General features: G+C 43.7%; 1 protein-coding gene across 7 annotated transcripts in view; it reads right to left on the bottom strand.

The window, feature by feature from the left end:
- Nucleotides 1-20,774, bottom strand: part of CCDC18 (coiled-coil domain containing 18) — a 259,561-nt gene that overhangs the window by 70,508 nt on the left and 168,279 nt on the right. For all 7 annotated transcript variants that reach the window (XM_029618296.1, XM_029618291.1, XM_029618292.1 and 4 more), the window contains one exon: nt 2,914-3,013. In XM_029618296.1, the coding sequence (XP_029474156.1) occupies nt 2,914-3,013 (100 nt within the window). The remainder of the gene's footprint in view (nt 1-2,913; nt 3,014-20,774) is intronic.

Raw genomic sequence — 20,774 nt, forward strand, 5'->3', positions numbered from 1 at the left:
TGTTGAAGGCTCGATGGCCCCGGGATGGAATCAGAGTCTCTCCCATCTTCCTCCGATGAGCCTGGGATTGGAATCGAAGGAATCATCAGTGGATGTTTTGGCATCGATGGTGTCGATGGCCGCATCGGGGGAGCTGTCGGCGTCAATCGGGGTCTGTGCTGAAAAAACTCAGAGTAATGCGTCGATTTTATTCAGTAGGGGTTGAAAAATCAATGGCTCTGGTGTCGATATCTGTACCGGTGCTGGCATGGAAGGAAGTTGGAATTTTTGGAACGCCTCAATGATGGCCTGATGGACCATGGAAGTCACTTCTTCCCTGGAGACTGGGACCACTGTCACAGGAGAAGGTAAGACTGGCGCTACTGGCTCTTCCATGACTGGACGTGGTGGCACAGTCTCTAACACCGATCCCGGTGGAGAGCACCTCGCTATCTCGGGTACAGAGGGACGTGTTGGCTCTAGTACCCAGACTCGCTTCGGCATCGGTTTGATGTCCTTCGGTGACGATGTGGATGTCATTCCCTCCGATGGATTGGATACAGAATGGTGCCGATGGCGTCTTTTTTCATGATGTTCTTTAAATGTCGATGAAGATGCCATGGAAGTGTTATTATTTGTGATAGTTGTGGGTGGATCATTGGGCCGGTGGCAATGACCACGCCCATGGGGGAAGATCCCGAGAGGGACCACCGGTCAGGCTCAGAGTTGGGAGACAGACACACACAAGTTCTTTTATTAAACTGTTTTTGAGAACCACCAGAGGTGGCAGTAGTGAGCTGGAGAAGCCCAGCTGGGCTGTAGTCCCTCAGGCACTGGAACAGTGATCCCAGGAAGGCTGAGCTGTAGAGAAACTGAGATAAGTGAGTAGGCAGAATATGCAGAGTTCAGGAACAGAACCTTGATGGTACACTCACACGATATCCTCTTAGAACAGCCCAGGAGCTGGAATGAAGTAGGCCCTCAAGGAGCGAGTACCTGGTTCCAGGGAAAGCTCTGAGAGAGAGATGGTAACTCACTGGTGTTGTAGGCAGCAGCAACTTCCTGGCAGAAGTTATATTCAGTAGCAGGTCCGGGAACGTGGGCCCTCGAGGAGCGAGTACCGGTTCCAGACTGCGACCTGAAAAGCAATAGAGAGAGCGAGGCCCCTGAGGACCGGGTACTCCTGGTAAAGTCCGAGGAGGCAGAGTAGCAAGGTAAGCGGAGAGCGAATCCCATCCGCAGCGATACCTGGAGGCAGCTAGGTAGAAAACCCTTTGCTAACTCGATTAGCTAGCAAAACAAGAGACCTTAAATATCTGGCGATGATGACGTCATCTCAGGGGTACACCCCTGAGGTTCGCGCCACAGCTGGTACTTGAGTCGGGGCCGCGCCGCGCATGCGCCCTTAGCCCTCAGGAGAACATGGCGGAAAGGCAGCGTCGAGCCGGTCCGGGGATGCCGGAGAAGGTTGGCAAGATGATGCCGCGGCAGCCAAACTTCCATCAAGCAAAGAGAGAGTCGCCAAAGAGGTAAGGTGGGCGGAGTGGAGACGTCTAGCAGCGACGGTCGCAACAGGAAGATCCGGATGGGGGTCGGTGATGGATGGTCATTGGCCCTTTTCTTACCTCGATGTTTTTCAACAGCAGGTGATAATTTCTTCGGTGATGATGTCAAAGATGATGGAGTGAGCTTTTGAAACAGCTCCTCCATTTTATCCAACCGGGCACGCCTGCCCTTAGGTGTCATCTGGGCGCAAGTTGTACAAGCCCGGACATCGTGGCCTGATCCCAGGCATAAAACACAAACATTGTGCGGGTCGATGATAGACATACTTCGGTTACAATTTGGACATTTTTTGAATCCGGAAGCCATGTTGAAAAATAGGCTGGATAACAGTCGATGGCCTGCAGGTACCGAGTGAAGGTGACAGGAATAGACTGAAAAATGATTAAAAAAAAAAGTACTCACCGATTACTATGTCGAAGGGAGACCAGAGTGATAAAGTTTGTGACTAAAAAGTTATGTTTTCCATGAGGAAAAAGTGAGGGAAAATCTCTCAGAGCTCCTATTACGCGATGCTTATAGCACCGTGGAAAAAAAGAGACTGAAGGGAGACCCCTATGGCTGAGAATATCATGGTATGCTGGGCATGCTCAGTGGCTTCACTGTGCAAGTTTCTAGAAACTTTGACAGAAGCTTTCCGTATCAGGGCTCTATCTGATGATGTCACCCAAATGTGAGGACTATCATCCTGCTTGTCCTGGGATAAAGACCAATATGACATTTTATTGTGGGAAAATAAAACAGAAATAGCATGGGGCTACATATTCAGAAGACAAACAAGGCGAGTCATTTATAATGCTGCTGGATAGTACAACAATCTACTTCCTATAAACGAGGAACGCTCAAACATTTTTCTGGAACAAATCCCATTTTTATAGGATTTATTCCATGAAATTTGATCATCCCTCATTCATAGGAAATAGATTTTGTACTATCCAGCAGCATTGTAGATAACTTGCCTTTTAGCTTCTCTACTATAATAGCTGTTTTTTTCTGCCTCGTTTTTATCTTTGCATTTATATTTTCTTGTTCTGCATCCTTTTTATCTTTGATGGTTCCAGAAGTACGTTTATGTAAATGAAAGCTACCAGGTCAAGGGCTTTTACGTATGTGGCTCTGGCTATTTGGAATGCCTTATCCCTTGACCTTCGAATACTATCAGACGTCAAGCTCTACAGGAAACAGGTAAAGGCATTCTATTTTACTATTGACAAATTAATAATCTAGGCACTATTTTAGAATATTTTAAGTAGTGACTGTATTGTTGTATTTTTGAATGTATTATGAATGTAAAATTTGTTACCCGCACCGAAATAATTAAACAAACAAACAAATAGTGTGTTTCCTTCTCTCTCTGCTCGAATGGCCAACCTGAGCAGCTCTTTGCTTCAGCTCCCAATTCCTCTCTTGTAGTGCCTGGTTCATATCAGCAAGTCTTTGGTCTCTGTCCTCAAGTTCAGTCTTGTATCGTCTGCAATTTAAAAAATAGTTTTTCTCTCTCCTTGAACAAGGTAAATAATGGATATTGAAAATTCAGGATGCTTTTAAAGACCATTGTTTATCATTTTCTCTGGTTGCACCCATTACAAGATTTTCAGGCTAAATTTTTTTGTTCACTGCAGAAAAACAATGGATTATGTTTACTTGGTGTTTTTATATTCTGCAAAATCCATATCTATGTTTGATTATGGATTACAATAATACACTCATAATAACAGAATGGAAAAATTAGGTTTCTTACCTGCTAATTTTCTTTCCAGTCCAATATGCCTGTGTTTTGCTCCCTTGTCAGCAGATAAAGACAGAGAAGGTTCTGATTTGCTGACACTATCCCTATGTGCTGCAGACTTCACTGTAGCCTTTCAGTATTACTGTATCAAAGCAATAAACATATTAAACTCATTCCCCATGAGCAGAGGGATTGAGACTTGGATCCATACTTTAGTCAGGACTCAACATCACGCACGGAAACAACAGAGTAAAACTATGCAAACATAGCAGATTAGCAGCAAGCGCTGGGTGGGATCTTGGACTGGTCTGAAAAGACTCAAGGAAAGAACATTGGCAGGTAAGAAACCTATTTTTTTCTACCTTATCTCTCCAGACCAGTCAGGTATGCCTGGGCTGTATCAAAGCCGCCTTCAGTTAGAGAAGGAGCTGGCCAAGCCTGCTTTCGAAACACCAGACCCAAAGAAGGCTGCTTCCCTACCCTGCACATCCAATCTATAATGCCTAGAGAAAGTGTGCAAGGACAACCACGTGACTTCCCTCAAATCTCCACAGGCGAAACGGAATCACATTCTGCCTGTGAAACCACATGACTCCTGGTAGAATGGGCTCGGAGCCACTAGAAATATAAGCCAAGCCAATAGCTTCTTTAATCCAACTGGCAATCATAGACAGAAGCTGGATTCCCCTTCTTCCAACTGCTGAATAGAACAAATAGTCTGGTTCCTACACCCTCTTTACATCCAAAACATTCAAGTCTCTATTCTCACTAAGTAAATGATGCTTACTGAAGGTGAGGTGGTCTACTGACTGGTTTAAGTGAAATAAGGAAACCAACTTTGGAAAAAAATGATGGTACTGGCTGTATGGATACCTGTTCTTCAGAAAAGCACCGATATGGGTTTCTACAAGAGTACCTGCAACTCTGAAATACACCGTGCCAAACAAAGAGCTAGCAGACACCCCACCTTTAACATTAGATCCTTCAGAGTTGCTCTTCTAATTTGTTCAAATGGCACCTCTTATGTGTGCAGGACCAGATTCCAATCTCACTGTCAAAGTGGATGTTTTGCTCCTCGTAAAAAATGAGAAACATCCAGATGAACTGCTATAGATACACCTTGGAGTTTCCTTCTGTAAAAGACTATTACTGATACCTGTACCTTCAGAGAATTCGTGGCCAGACCCTTTTGAAGACTAATTTGTAAGAAGGAGAGGACCTCTGGAATATCAGCTTTACAGAGAAAAACACTTGCACTGGCACACCAAATCTCAAATATATATTTAAGAGTTGTATGTACGCTAAAGAGGTGAACCTTTTTCTTGCTTACAGCAAGGTAGCTACCACCTCAGAAGAATAACCTCTTTTCAGCTGCTTCTGCTCAATAGTCAAAAAACAGGATAAAAGGGATCTAGATTTTCCAAAACCACTAGTCCCTGATGCAGTAGATCTGGGATATGATCCAATTTCAGTGGGCCTTCCAACTGAAGTCTGACAAAATTGGCATACCATGGACATCTCGGTCAAACCAGTGCCACAAAAATCACTCTCCCCAATCAGGGGCCATAAGGGATAGGGGGAATACATAAAGAAGACACTGAGATGGCCACAAATGTGATAATACATCCACTCCAGCCAAAGCCACTTCCTTCTGACAACTGAAAAATTGTGCCACTTGGGAATTTTTCCCCATTGTCATGAGGTCCTAAACTGGCTCTCTTCAGTGCCAAACAACTAGGTTGAAAGCTGCATTCACTAAATCCCATTCCCCCAGATCTTTGGTGTGATGACTTAAGTAGTACAGCTGAAGCTTGAAGATGGCGTTCTGCTTACCAGAATAGCTTTCTGGCCTCTAGTCACTAGTCAACTTCTTGTGCCTCCTTGACAATAAACATACACTACTCTTGTCACATTGTCTGAGAACATCCTCACTGACTTGCCTTGAAGTAGGGAAGCAAACGACTGCAAGGTCTTCCTTATGGCTCATGTTTCCAAATGACTAATGAACCACAATGCCTCCATCTGGTTCCAGAAAGCGAGAGCCAATGTACCTTGATAGAGAGCTCCCCAATCTTTTAGGCTTGCATCTGTCATTACTACTATCCAATCCGGGGGCTCCAAAGGTACACCCCTGCTCAGATTCTGAGGTGACAGCCACCAAAGACTCCTTCTTACATCTGGAAATAACTCTGGCCTCACCCTGAAGTCTTGAGATTGAGTATTCCAATGTGTGAGGAGAGCCCTCTGCAATGGCCTCAAATGATATCTCGCCCATGGAACTAAATCCAAGGCAGCTACCATGTAGCTCAAAACCAGTAGATAATCCCAGTCTCTGGCAACATGTCACTTTAGCAGCTCCTGGATCTGTGCCATGAGTCTGTTGATTCTGTCCACTGTTGTGTTTGAGGCATAGTGGACCCTTAGTCACAGTGGAGATGACTCCACCCACGGGGAGGAGCCCCGAGAGGAACCACTGTGATAGGCTGAGCAGATAGTAGACACAGTATGGAATAAGTCTTTATTATACTGCTGTAGAGATAAGGTAGGAAGGTATTGCACCAATCCACAAGGTGCCAATACGCTCAACAGGCTCAGTAGTGTGGGCTCACCCAGATGTTCACGATAGGCAGGAGTCCGCAGAGCAGGCAATGCCATGGCTGGTGGGTGGAGTTGGAGCGCTGGTTCAAAGAGATACTCACGGAGAGCAGGCATCTTCCTGAATGTAGAATGGTGGGACCAAAGGTCCATGGTACAGGATAGTAGAGGAATAGGCCCTCGGGGAGCGAGTACCCGGAAGTCCGATCCTGTAATGAGAGAAGAGAGTCAAGACCCCTGAGGAGCGTTTGTCTAGGTAGTGAAGCCCCGGAGGGTGGTAGAAGCAAAAGACCCCCGTGGAGCGGGTATCCAAAGCTTCAGTAGGAGCGAGGCCCTTAGCGAGAGATAGCATCTAAGCTGGCAGCATAGAGCAGGCAGAGTAGCGAAGAGAAGACTTTGCTAACTTGCTGGTGTAGCGGAAGCGGAGGCTTGATATACCTGGAGGTAATGACGTCATGCAGTGGGGCCGCCCCTGAGGTTCCAGTCATGACGTGTACTTGAGCGTCAGATGTGCACGCTCGCACTCTAGGAGGCCACGGGAGTGAGCATGGCGGATGGGGACGCCCATGCTCGTCTGAGAACGCTGAGGCCTATGGCACTCGGCACCGGAGACAGCAGTCTTGCCCAGAGAGGGAGAAAGGGGAGAGAAAAAGATAAGGCAGAGCGGTCGCAGCCTTCTGCGACCGACGGACACAACATTAAGAATACTCTGGCCTGTAGAATATCAAAGCATGCCCCTAACTACTTTATCTGAGAGGGTTCCAACCTGCTCTTAGAAAAGTTTATCATCTGTCACAGCTTCTGTAACTGAATCACTCTGAAAGTTGATCTTATGGCTTCCTCCTCAGACTCTGCTCTTATTAGCCAGTTGTTCAGGTACAGTTAAACCATCCATCACCCCTTCCTTGCGCAGAGCCATTGCAACTACTACCATTACCTTGGAAAAGTTTCTTGGCACTGTTGCTAGGCCACAGGACAATGCTCAAAACTGACAATGGTTTCTAGAATCACAAACCTGAAATATTTTTGATATAAAGGATGAATCAGAAAATGTAAATACACTTTGGAAAGATCTAATGATGTCAGAAATTCTCCTCTGCACTGGAGCAAAGAGTTTCCATTTGAAAATGTGGAACCTTTAAAGCCTAGACCCTGCTGAAAATTCAGAATGGTTCTGAATATGCCTTCCTTTTTTGGGACCACAAATGGAATATCTCCCTTGACCCCTTTCCTCTTCTAGGACTGGGATTGCCACTTTGAACTGCTGCAGTCTCTCCAAAGTAGACTGGACTGCTAGAACCTTTTCCTGAGAGGCGCAAAGATAAACTACAAAGTTGCTCTTTAAGGGATGCATAAATTCTAACATATAGCTGTCTCTTATCACTGACAGAACCCATGGATCGAATGTAATATGGACCTACTCTCCCACAAACTTTGCTAGAACCCCCCTCTCCATTGGGGGAGCAGGAGCACGAGTCAACTGTATTTTACTGCGAGCTCTTGAAACATTCTACACCCAAAGTGTGGCTGTTCCTGGAGGATCTCTTACTGGAACGAAAAGACTGCAGCTTAGAACCATTGCGGCCTTAACTTGATTTCCTGGTCTATATGGTCTCAATTCCCTAAATTTGGGTCTACCAAAACCTGCTTTCTGGGAACCCTTAGGCTTGTCCTCTGGAAATTTTAAAAACTTAGCTTTTGGGTACTTGCCAGGTTCTTATGGCCTGGATTGGCCACTGTTGGAAACAGGATGCTGGGTTTGATGGACCCTTGGTCTGACCCAGTATGGCATTTTCTTATGTTCTTATGTTCAGTAATGCTTAACTAATCTTTCCACAAATGCCCCAAATAGCAATTTCCCTTTGAAGGGAAGTTTGCTCAGCATCATCTTGGAAGATGTATCTGCCAAATAATTATGCAACCATAGTAATCTTAAACATAGAAACATAGAAACATAGAAATGACGGCAGAAGAAGACCAAACGGCCCATCCAGTCTGCCCAGCAAGCTTCACATTTTTTTCTCATACTTATTTGTTTCTCTTAGCTCTTTGGTTCTATTTCCCTTCCACCCCCACCATTAATGTAGAGAGCAGTGATGGAGCTGCAACCAAGTGAAATATCAAGCTTGATTAGTTACGGGTAGTAGGGGAAGTAACCGCCGCAATAAGCAAGCTACATCCATGCTTATTTGTTTTACCCAGACTGTGTTATTCAGCCCTTATTGGTTGTTTTTCTTCTCCCCTGCTGTTGAAGCAGGGAGCTATGCTGGATATGCGTGTAGTATCAGTTTTTCTTCTCCCCTGCCGTTGAAGCAGAGAGCTATGCTGGATATGCGTGAAGTATGTTTTTCTTCTCCCCTGCCGTTGAAGCAGGATATGCATTGAAAGTGAAGTATCAGGCTTATTTGGTTTGGGGTAGTAACCGCCGTAACAAGCCAGCTACTCCCCGCTTTGTGAGTGCGAATCCTTTTTTCTTCTCCCCTGCCGTTGAAGCAGAGAGCTATGCTGGATATGCGTGAAGTATCAGTTTTTCTTCTCCCCTGCCGTTGAAGCAGAGAGCTATGCTGGATATGCATTGAAAGTGAAGTATCAGGCTTATTTGGTTTGGGGTAGTAACCGCCGTAACAAGCCAGCTACTCCCCACTTTGTGAGTGCGAATCCTTTTTTCCACATTTCCTCTTGCTGTTGTAGCTTAGAGCGATGTTGGAGTCACAGTAACCATGTGTATGTTTATTGAATAAGGTTATTATCTCCAGGCAGTAGCCGTCATTCTGGTGAGCCACCCACTCTTTATTGATGGCCTCTTGATTTTATGGATCCACAGTGTTTATCCCACGCCCCTTTGAAGTCCTTCACAGTTCTGGTCTTCACCACTTCCTTCGGAAGGGCATTCCAGGCATCCATCACCCTCTCCGTGAAGAAATACTTCCTGACATTGGTTCTGAATCTTCCTCCCTGGAGCTTCAAATCGTGACCCCTGGTTCTGCTGATTTTTTTCCTACGGAAAAGGTTTGTCGTTGTCTTTGGATCATTAAAACCTTTCAAGTATCTGAAAGTCTGTATCAAATCACCTCTGCTTCTCCTTTCCTCCAGGGTGTACATATTTAGATTCTTCAATCTCTCCTCATAAGTCATTTGATGAAGACCTTCCACCTTTTTGGTCACCCTTCTCTGGACCGCCTCCATCTTGTCTCTGTCTCTTCGGAGATACGGTCTCCAGAACTGAACACAATACTCCAGGTGAGGTCTCACCAAGGACCTGTACAAGGGGATAATCACTTCCCTTTTCTTACTCGATATTCCTCTCTCTATGCAGCCCAGCATTCTTCTGGCTTTAGCTATCGCCTTGTCACATTGTTTCGCCGACTTCAGATCTTTAGACACCATCACCCCAAGGTCTCTCTCCTGCTCCGTGCACATCAGCCTTTCTCCCCCCATCGAATACAGTTCATTCGGATTTCCACTCCCCATATGCATGACTTTGCACTTCTTGGCATTGAATGTCAGCTGCCATGTCTTCGACCACTCTTCCATCTTCCTTAAATCCCGTCTCATTCTCTCCACTCCTTCCGGCGTGTCCACTCTGTTGCAGATCTTAGTGTCATCCGCAAAAAGACATACCTTACCTTCTATCCCTTCCGCAATGTCGCTCACAAAGATATTGAAAAGGACCGGTCCCAACACCAATCCCTGCGGTACACCGCTTAAAACCGCTCTCTCTTCAGAGAGAGTTCCATTTACCATCACACATTGTCTTCTGTCCGTCAACCAGTTTGCAATCCAGGCCACCAACTCGGCACTCACTCCTAAGCTTCTCATTTTATTCACCAGTCTCCTGTGCGGGACAGTGTCAAAAGCTTTGCTGAAATCCAAGTAGATGACATCGAGTGCTCTTCCTCGATCCAATTCCTTGGTTACCCAATCTTCTAGCAGCTACTGAAGATTTCATGACCCTGAGTGAGGTACAATCAAATAAGGCATCAACTACAAAAGTCACCTCAGACTCTAATCATTCTGCCTCACTCCCTGTGGACTCGCTCACAAGCCCGTGACATGAAACTACCACATATTCAGCCTGGAATGCCAGAGTAGCCACTTCAGAACTCTGATTCAGAATAATTTAAAACGTTCAATGCTGTGCTACCTTGAACTTGAATGGTAGTCTTCCTTGTAACTGCAGAAACTAAGGCATCCACCTTAGGATATTTAACTCCAGAACCTCCTCTAGCAGTGGATACAGTTTAGATATAGTGCTTTGCACATGAAGACCACTCTCTGAATCCCATTCCCTATTAACCAGAGCTCCTGCTGTCTTATGGAAAGGGAAGGTTCTAACTGAACCTCAAAGACCCTCTAAAATAGAATCCCCTCCTTCCCTTTCCAGCTGCAGAGTCATCTCTTTGATACCTAGGTCTGCAAAAGCTTGGAATAGCAATGTGAGCAGCTCTTTTTTCTTGAACAACCTGACCATAGAGTAGTCCATCCCCTCCGCTTGGGGAAATTCCCCCTCCTCTAAGGCCCCCCCCCCCCACTGGCCGAGTCACTATGCCCATCAGGAAGATCACCAAAGTACTCTAGGATCTTTATTAACGTCCTCCTCCCATTCCAACCTGGGTTTCTTAGATACAATGTGACCCAAAGCTTCTTTCTCCAAGGGGCTGAGTATTGAAAGAGGTTTCCCCAGAAATGTTTCTCTCCATAGGGAAAAAGCCTCATACATTAACAACTCAAAATCTGCAGTGAAACCTGAAGACAAGGCAGAATCCCCCTTAAATCACTGTCCATACTGTCTGAGGCCTGTAAACTCTCTCCCCTCACTGGGGACATAGTCGGAGGATTCTTCCTCACTGACTGCTGCACCGGATGTTGGAGAAGATAACATGGCATCCACCCGTTGTGCTGCCTGCATTCCTCCCATAGAAGCACAGCAATCAGGCCCAAATAATATTGTGCTGGGCCTCACAGCTCCATCCCCCAATGCTGATCCTAGCCTGGGAGATTCTCCAGCTATGGACTTTGACGACTGCGATTCTAAGCAATTGTAGCACACACCTGCTGCTGCTGAGCTGACGAAGCAACTCCTGCAGCTACTGCAGTGCTTCCCATGCTCTGCGGGAGTCGCCATAACTGCAACCCACCAAAATCTAAATGCTGCGGTGCTAGTCTGCTGATTATTCCCCACCCCAACCCCGGGGAAGGAGCACTGCAGAGAGCAGAGCCTCTGATCCTTACCAGGTCCAAAAGCAAAGCTGCAAGCACCTTATTTTTCTTTTCTTATCTTTAATAAGAAAGTATATTTGGAGCTTTTTGTTGACAGGAGATGGAAGGGTGCCAGCCACTGGAACCAGAATCCAGATGCCCCCACCAGGACTTAACTGCCTAAACGAGGGAGGAGGAGGAGTCAGATTCCACTCTGCCATACGAGGGAAGGTGGGAACCAGCACCACTGGCTCTCTTTTCCATCCTGAACTCCAAACTAAGTCAAAGAAGGGCCTTTGACCCATCTGCTCATTCCTACTCAAACAGGACACTAAAGACGAAACAGAGCAATTTTTCTCCAAAATCCACACTGCAGGATTCAGCACTTCTACCATCAGCTGGAGACAGAGAAATTATGAAGTGTTGCAGGCTTCACTGTACTGTATAAGATTAGCATTACAAATCAGAATCTCCTCTGTCTCCATCTGCTGACAGGGGTGCTTAAGCCAGGTGTACTGGACTGGTCTGGAGAGAAGATAAGGAAACAAATATACACAAGTTAAAACAAAACTTAAACATAGTGATTCCCCTTAACATAATACAAAATCAAAATGGTCTAAAACATATTGTCAAATGCTTTCCTAAAAAGCACAACTTGTATTGACTTTCAGAATGTCAAATCATTCTGCTTGCGAATATTCCCCAGTAATGTATTCCATAAAACAGGGCAGCAATTAAAAAAAGCCCTTAAATGAGTCAATTGCAGCTTTACAACTTGCACCAAAGGAACAGAAATCAAATTTGCAGCAACAGATCATGAGGATTTGGTAGGAGCATACAGGGTCAATAAAATGGAAGACAATGATTGTCTTCTATATATATATCTTACCTTGTGGACCAAAGTATAGACTTTAAACAATATTCACTGAGAAATCAGCAGCCAATGTAAATCCTTAAGCTGTGGGGGAAATACTTCTTTCTCTTACATTGAACCCATTTATAATCCTAGCTGCTGCATTTTGGATTAACTAAAATATTAATAGATTTTTTTCGATTCCCCCAGATATAAATTATTATAATAATCTAAAATTGATAAAACCAAGGCCTGTACCATAGTTCTAAAATCAGTTTTTGGAATTAAATTCTTTAAAAATCACATTATCTTCAATTTATAGGAGGCAAATTTAGCAACAACTTTGATTTCAGCCCTAGATGTTAATCTAGAATCCAAACCAAAACCCAGATCTCATACTTCTATCTTAAGTAACTACTGAACCTTTTCTGATACAATTTCTACCACCTCAACTGCAGGCAAATCATTCTCTAATCACAACACATCTGTTTTTTGTTAATTTAAAACAAAATCATTATATTTATTTATTTATTTAAAATTTTTATATACCGACATTCATCCAGGATATCACATCGGTTTACAGTGTAACACAAACAAATGCCAAGCATGGCACTTTACATTGAACAAACCATCTATTCCTAGATGGAACTAAAGCACCTTGACAATTTTACCACTGGGATACTTCCTTCTCTCAGATATGGTAAAATAAAATGTATATCATCGGTGTATATGTAAAATTTCATTCCAAGATTTGCTAAAAGCTTGACATAACAGTTGCAAATACATATTAAAAAGAGCAGTCAATAAAGTTGAATACTATGGAATCCCAGAAAAAAAAGTTTCTTCCAATCTGAACTCTGGTTACCTTGTCTAACCTGCTGAAATCTATTTGTTCCTATCCTCAGCTCTTGCAATCTAATAATATATCATGCAAGATGGTATCAAATGCCACACTGATAAAGCATTAACAATAATGCACATTTTCCTTGATCCAGTAGAAAACAAATGTCATTTGTTATGAAGATCAACAAGGTTTCTGTACCTCTAGTTTTTCTAAACCATTTTAATAATCTTCTTTCTTCTAAAAACTCCTCCAATTGTAACACTTCCCACTTCTCTAAGATCCTGCTGACAGTTGGCAAGTTAGAAATAGGACAATAGTTTGTTGTATCCAGGAGAGACCCTTTCACATTCTTTATAATAGGGTCTTCCTCTAAGGATGCATTCACTATTCTTACTATAAGATCACACAACTTCATTTCCTGTTTAATTTAAAACGAACATGGGTCTAAAGAACAAAAATGGAGGATACTTGCGAATGAAGCTCTGAAAAGGTAGAATTAATAATAAATCTAAACTGGGACCATGGCACATCTGACTTCTCCCTTTTTCTTAAATAGGTCAGGTTTCCTAATGTTCCTATCTTACTTTCAAAGTAAAATACCAAGGTTTCACAATCCATCGTTTCTGCTCTAGACATTTTAGGCATTTCAAACTGAAGATCTAACATGAAGTAATTCCCATGGTTGAGACAGGGAATTTTTGTCTCAGAACAATATTTCTTTGTTGCTAATTGAACATTTTCTTTATAGCTATCTAATGCTTTTATAAAACAATTCTGTTGCTACTTATTTTTAAATTTATTCCAGCTTCTCTATAATCTCTCAAGCTCTATTTTTTCTTTTTTCAAGCCCTCAGAAAACCAAGACATTTTCCCTCTAACTGAACTTTTAGTAATTATCTTTACTGGTGCCAATTTATCATAAATGTTCCTTAAAGAAGAAACCCACCAATCAGTGATTTCCACAGATGATTTATAGGAAACCTCCTCATTTTTCAGAGTTCCAAGCTGCCTGACATTTATCAAATAACCTGCTGCTGTTCCACATTAAAACAATTATCAGGGTTTCTTTTTAGGGAAATATCAAATAATGATCAGGACAATCTAAAGAATGTACTTCAAGCACAGACAATAAATGTTCACCCTCCTGGCAGAAAAGCAAGTCTAAGGTGTCCAAATTTAAGAGAAGAACCGTGTATTATTTGTTTCATTCCTATAGCTGACACTGAAAACAAAATTCATCAACACGCAGAGCATTTGTATTATCCACATGTAAATAAAAATCCCCTACTAAAATCAAATTGGCATGTTTAGTCTGGAGAGAGGAAAATACTTCTATAATCTGATACACAGTGGTCTTAACAACATGTGGCAGACAATATAGGAGATAAAACATCCTAACTGCTGTTTGCAATACTAAACTTTCCACCTCAAGAACAAGTGAGCAATTCAAATGCGTACATTTTGGGGTAGATTTTAAAACATTACGTGCGCGCTACCCGGCGTGCACACATGGACGCACAATTTTATAGCATGTGTGTGCTGGCGCACGCATGTGTTATAAAAAGCCAGGTCGGCGCGTGCAAGGGTGGGGCAGAGACGTGCAAATACATGTGGCGATGCATCGGGGCCTTCCTCAGTTCCCTCCCAGTCCGCTCCAATTAAGAAGCGGACTGGGAGGGAAGTTCCCAACCCCTTAGCCTGACCTCACTTCCCCTTCCCCTATCCTGCCCTCCCCCATCCCCTATCCTAAATTCCCCCAAATTCATTGTCCTACCTTTTGCTCCTGCTTCTGAGCAGGAGCAAGTTGCACTAGCGCATGATCCCCCGGCACAGCAGCAAATGGCCGCTGTGCAGGATGACTCTAGCTCTGCCCCGCCCCCAGACTGCCCCTTTCGCTTACCCTGGGGCTTACACGCGTCCCGGGGTTTATGCGCGTGGCCGGGCCCTTTGGAAATTGGCCTGGGATTTACGTGCGTAACCTTTGAAAATCTGGTCCTTTAATTCTAAGCTAAAAAATACCAAAATCCCACCTCCTTTTTTAATCTACTGTTCAGTTGCCTAAATATGTAAAACCTGGAGGATAAACTTGGTTCAACAAAATATTATCAGAATCAAAGTGGCAGGATTCAGTAACAAAACATCTAATAAGAGATTGATTTTGAGGTAAAAATTATGAACCCCCTATTTTTTTTCCTTACAGAACAGGCATTAACATACCCCATCCTAAAATCTTGTTATTAATATCTATCTCCATGGTATCAATCATTTTTAACCTCCCCATACTCTGTCATTTCTTGACCTCTTACCTTGTTCACTTAACCCATTATAATTCTGCCCCATAACTCGTAACCTATCAGGCTATCTGATCATATTTGCATGTGATCAGGTAGCTGATATGTTACAGAAAAAATACAGATTGTTTTTGATGAGAGAGGTTAAGCTGCTACTAGCACCTTTTCAACCAAGTAACAATTACTGGTGAACATGGGTTCCAGAGATCAGCTGGGGTCTATAGCATTGCATCATAAAGGAATCTAGACAGACTGGATGGGCCTGCTGTTGTATTCTATGTTTACAATTAAATGTGGATTAATTTCAAAATTTAGAAGAGGGAAGTCAGCACTGGTCAATACTTTAGTGCTGGATACATTCATTTCACTTTCCACAGACTTTCATGTACAGATTAAAAACAGAATAAAAATGAAATTATAGAAATTGTCTGAATTCAGATTAGTTGACTTGTAGGAAATATGTGTAGTTCTGTAGCTTTCCCTTTTGAATGACATGCTGTAAATCCACATGATTATTCCCCTGAATGCAAGATACCAGGGGGATTATAAGGAATGGAGAGCAAATTTTCATATGCTGCAGGGTACCAACTCTGAGCTTTGGCTCTTCAGTTCCTGTCTCCTTACACTGCAGTCTGTTGCTAGTTTTCACAACTGCAGCTTTTTCTTCTATAAATTAGAATAATTGCAGAACAGCCTTCTAAATATCTTCTACAATTGTGCTGGACAGTACTCTAAAGGATGATACTGATTTGACAGTATTCATATTTCTCTTGTAAGGTAACACTTTGGAAAGACGAATAGTAAGAGCAAATATAAGTAATTTATAATATTAGTTTTTTGTCTCTTATAGAAACTCTGAGAGCTCATGTGTTTGATAAACACATGCACAATCTTGTTGAAAATGCTAGTGCATTATGAATGCATGCATTCACAATGTTGATATTGTATTGGAGTGATACTCTTCAAAGATCTAAAATAAAACCAGGACTTTTTGAGTTGTCCTGATTTCTCAAAATATATTCCATGCTTTCTACAGAAACCAGAATTATTATTCCCCTCTCCCTCCACAGTTCTTCCTTTTTTTTGATGAACGTGTAAAACTGTAAAGTTTCAATGGGGTTTCAGGGGGGAGTTATTTTCTTCATGACTAGGTGGTTGGAAATAAGATGTATCATAACTCTTCTGAAGTTTCTCTCTTTCAGACTAAGGCATACTCAAGTAGACTTGCAAGTGGTTTGCTGTGAGCAGTAGATAGAGGCTGAAAAGCAAAATTGCTTACCTTGTAATAGGTGTTATCCCAGGACAGCAGGATGTAGTCCTCACATATGGGTGACGTCACTGACGGAGCCCTATTGCGGGAAAACTTCTGTCAAAGTTTCTAGAAAGTTTTGACTGGCACTGTGAGGCCATTGAGCATGCCCAGCATGCCATGATATTCTCTGCCACAGGGATCTCTCTTCAGTCTCGTGTATAGCAATAAGCTTTAGCAAAAATAAAATAATAAATGGAACATACCCAACTCCGCGGGGTGGCGGGAGGGTTTCGTGAGGACTACATCCTGCTGTCTTGGGATAACACCTATTACAAGGTAACCGATTTTGCTTTATCCCAGGACAAGCAGGATGCTAGTCCTCACATATGGGTGATTAGCAAGCTAGAGGCTGAGTCATTGTGTATTGAAGCAACAGTAAAGTATTGTTGTTGGAAATGAGTCAGCCGGAAATCACAGCAGTTTGGTTGTAGAAGGAGTTGGGATTAAACTGGAAACAAGTTCTTTAAGACAGATTGTCCATAGGCTGAATCCTGTCGTCCTTCTTTGTCCAAACAGTAATGAGCTGCAAAGGTGTGAAGAGAACTCCACGTTGCTGCTTTACATATGTCAAGGATTGGCACTGAACGATAGTGTGCTACTGAAGTTGACATTGCTCTTACTGAATGTGCCTTTGCTCGCCCTTGGAGAGGAAGGCCTGCTTTTTCATAGCAAAACTGTATGCAATCTGCTAGCCAATTGGATAGAGTATGTTTACCCACTGCTTTACCCGGATTGTTTGGATCATAGGAAACAAAAAGCTGATTGGATTTCCTGTGGACTGCAGTGCGATCTAAATAAAAAGATAGTGTACGCTTACAGTCCAAAGTATGTAAGGCTCGTTCTCCCTGGTGAGAATGAGGCCGTGGAAAGAATGTGGGTAAAACTATGGATTGATTCAAGTGGAATTCCGTAACTACCTTAGGAAGGAATTTTGGATGTGTACGGAGAACCACTCTGTCATGTAGGAACTTTGTGTAGGGTGCATACGTGACAAGTGCTTGTAACTCACTAACCCTTCTAGCTGATGTAATGGCAATGAGGAAGAAAGTCTTCCATGTGAGAAATTTAAGATCACAGGAATCTATGGGTTCGAATGGAGAACACATTAGTCTTGTTAAAACCAGATTCAGGTCCCATTCTGTGAAAGGTGGCCGAATTGGTGGTTTAAGTTGAGTTAAGCCTCTCATAAACCTAGTAACAAGAGGTCGTGAGGATATAGGTGCATCTCCCATCTTATTATGGTAAACTGAGATTGCACTTAAATGTACTCTTACAGATGAAGTCTGGAGACCAGAATCTGAAAGGTGGTATAAGTAGTCTAGTAGAGAAGTAGTGGGGCAAGTGAAAGGATCAATATTGTTTTGCCTGCACCACAAAGTGAATCTCTTCCATTTCAAAGAATAGTTCTTTCGTGTGAAGGCTTACGTGAAGCTATAAGCACTTGAGATACACTGGCAGAAAGATTGAGTGGTTGTAAAATCAAGCTTTCAACATCCATGCTGTCAGGGTTAGGGATTGAAGATTGGGATGGCGCAACCGACCCCGATCCTGAGTTATGAGAGTGGGAGCTATTCCCAGACAAATTGGATCCCTGACTGAGAGGTCTAGGAATGTGGGAAACCATACTTGTCGAGGCCAATACGGGGCTATGAGTATCATGGACCCCTTGTCCTGTTGTAGTTTCACTAGAGTTTTGGTTATGAGCGGTATTGGAGGATACGCGTATAGTAGGCCTGAGTTCCAAGGGCAAGCAAAGGCGTCCTTGGCTGGCTGGTTTTTCTGTTTGAGAAGAGAGCAGAATCTGTCCACTTTGTGATTCAGATGTGATGCAAAGAGGTCTATTGTCCCCAACGTTGGAATATCTTGGTTGCTACTGAGGGATCCAGGGACCACTCGTGTGGTTGGAACTGACGACAGAGTCGATCTGCCACTACATTGTGTATGCCTGCCAGATAAGTGGCCCGGAGGAAGATTGAGTGGTTCAGGGCCCAGCCCCAAATCTGCGCCGCTTCTTGGCAAAGGAGATACGAACCCGTACCGCCTTGTTTGTTGATGTACCACATGGCTACTGTGTTGTCCGTTTGGATCAGAACAGTCTTGTGTGAAAGGCAGTCCTTGAACGCATGCAGTGCATAACTTATAGCGCGAAGCTCCAGGAAATTGATTTGGAATGTTGCTTCGAGTTTTGTCCAAGTACCCTGGGTTCGGAGACTGTCTATGTGTGCTCCCCAACCCAAGGTGGATGCATCTGTAGTTAACGTTATCTGTGGGACTGGTTGTTGGAATGGCAGGCCCTTGCGCAAATTGTCCTTGTTCACCCATCAAAGTAGAGAAGAACATAACTAGTGGGTTACTTGAATTGGAGAATGCAGTGGTTGAATGGCTTGGATCCATTGAGATCGTAAAGTCCATTGAGTTACCCGCATGGCTAGTCTTGCCATAGGAGTGACATGAACTGTGGAGGCCATGTGGCCTAGTAAGGTTAGAAACTGATGAGCTGTTGCTTGCTTCTTTGAGTGAATCGAGTTTGCCAACAGGGACAGTGTTTCTGCTCGATCCTCGGGTAGAAAGGCTCTTGATAGGATAGTGTTCAAGTCTGCACCTATGAATTGAAGTAGATGAGATGGAGTAAGGTGGGATTTTTGATAATTGATGAGAAAACCCATGGAGTGAAGTAGGGAAATTGTGCGACAGAGAGGTGAGAGCTCCCTCTTGAGAGTGACTTCTGAAGAGCCAGTCGTCTAGATATGGAAAGACATGGACACTTTGCTTGTGCAAATGTGCTGCTATTACTCCCAGACATTTGGTGAATACTCTGGGAGCAGAAGCAAGGCCGAATGGCAGGACTCTGTATTGGAAATGTTGATGACCCACCATGAAGCGCAGGTACTTGCGATGAGGAGGGAATATTGGAATGTGAGCATAAGCGTCTTGTAGATCCAGAGAACAAAGCCAGTGTCCTGTTTGAAGAAGTGGAAGCATGGTGCCTAGAGAAACCATCCTGAACTTTTCTTTTTTCAGAAATTTGTTGAGATTTCTGAGGTCTAGGATGGGACGTAGGCCTCCAGTTTTCTTTGGAATGAGGAAATAACGTGAATAGAATCCTCTTCCTTTCTGAGACCTGGGTACCAGCTCTACTGCCCTGGCTGTCAGAAGGGTGGATAATTCTATTTGTAGTTGAAGCATGTGATTTTCGCTGAGATGAGATTGACTCGGTGGAAAATCTTGGGGAATTGAAATAAAATTGAGTTGATAACCTCGATCTATTATTGATAGGACCCATTGGTCCGATGTTATTGATATCCAATTGTAAAACTTGGATAATCGGCCTCCCACTGGTAGTCCTGGCTGAGGATTTGAGTAAAGGATCAGTTCTCTGGATGTAATTTCAAAAGCCAGCAGCAGGTCCTGTTTGCGGAGCAGGTGGGGCCTAGCTGCTCTCTATTGCCGTGGTTGTGGCCTTTGCTGGGTTCTGGAAGGCCTGGGTCTGGATGCAGGAGGGTAATCTCCGTTGTCTGTAGAAAGGCCGTCTGGTGTCTTTCCGTGGAGGTCTGTGGCTAGTATGTGTGGAGGAATCATGTGGGAGGGAAGATAGCTGTCGTAATGTTTCTGTGTGCTCTTTTAATTGAGACACAGCATCCTGTACCTTCGATCCAAATAAGTTGTCTCCTAGGCAAGGGAGATCTACTAGCTTATCCTGCACCTCTGGCCTAATATCTGAGGCTTTGAGCCAGGCCCACCTTCTGGCACTGATGCCTGATGCAGCCACTCTTGAAGCCGTCTCAAAGCATTCATAGGCAGCTCGGACTTCATGCTTACCCGCATCTAAACCTTTGTTTATGTTAGCCTGTGCAGCCTCTTGGTATTGTGTAGGAAGAGATGGAACAAATTCCTCTATTTGTTTCCAGAGATTTCTTTGGTACTGGGTCATATATAGGTGATATGATGAAATTCTGGAATTCAGCATTGCACCTTGAAAAACCTTACGGCCCAGTGAATCCAGGAATCTATGGTCTTTACCTGGGGGAGTGGACCCTTGTTACCTGGGGGAGTGGACTCTTGTTCTTCTAGACCTCTTCTGTGCCGATTCTACGACCACTGAGTGGTGGGGAAGTTGTGGCTTTTGATATCCAGGTGTGGATTGTACAAGATAGGTACTATCCACTCTTATTCACCGCAGGAACAGAGCAGGGATGTTCCCAGAGGCGTTGTTGTAGTTGCAATAGAACATCATGGATAGGAATTGCAACAATTTGCTTTGAAGGGTCGACAAACTGGAGTACCTCCAAAGTCTATTGTCTGGTGTCCTGCTCTGCTTGTAACTTGAAGGGGATGGAATCTGCCATCTCCTGTACAAAGGTGGTAAAAGAAAAATCCTCCGGAGGGGACTGTTTCCTAGCATGAGGTGG

This window comes from Rhinatrema bivittatum, chromosome 10 (genome assembly GCF_901001135.1).
Source record: "Rhinatrema bivittatum chromosome 10, aRhiBiv1.1, whole genome shotgun sequence".
Lineage (NCBI taxonomy): Eukaryota > Metazoa > Chordata > Amphibia > Gymnophiona > Rhinatrematidae > Rhinatrema > Rhinatrema bivittatum.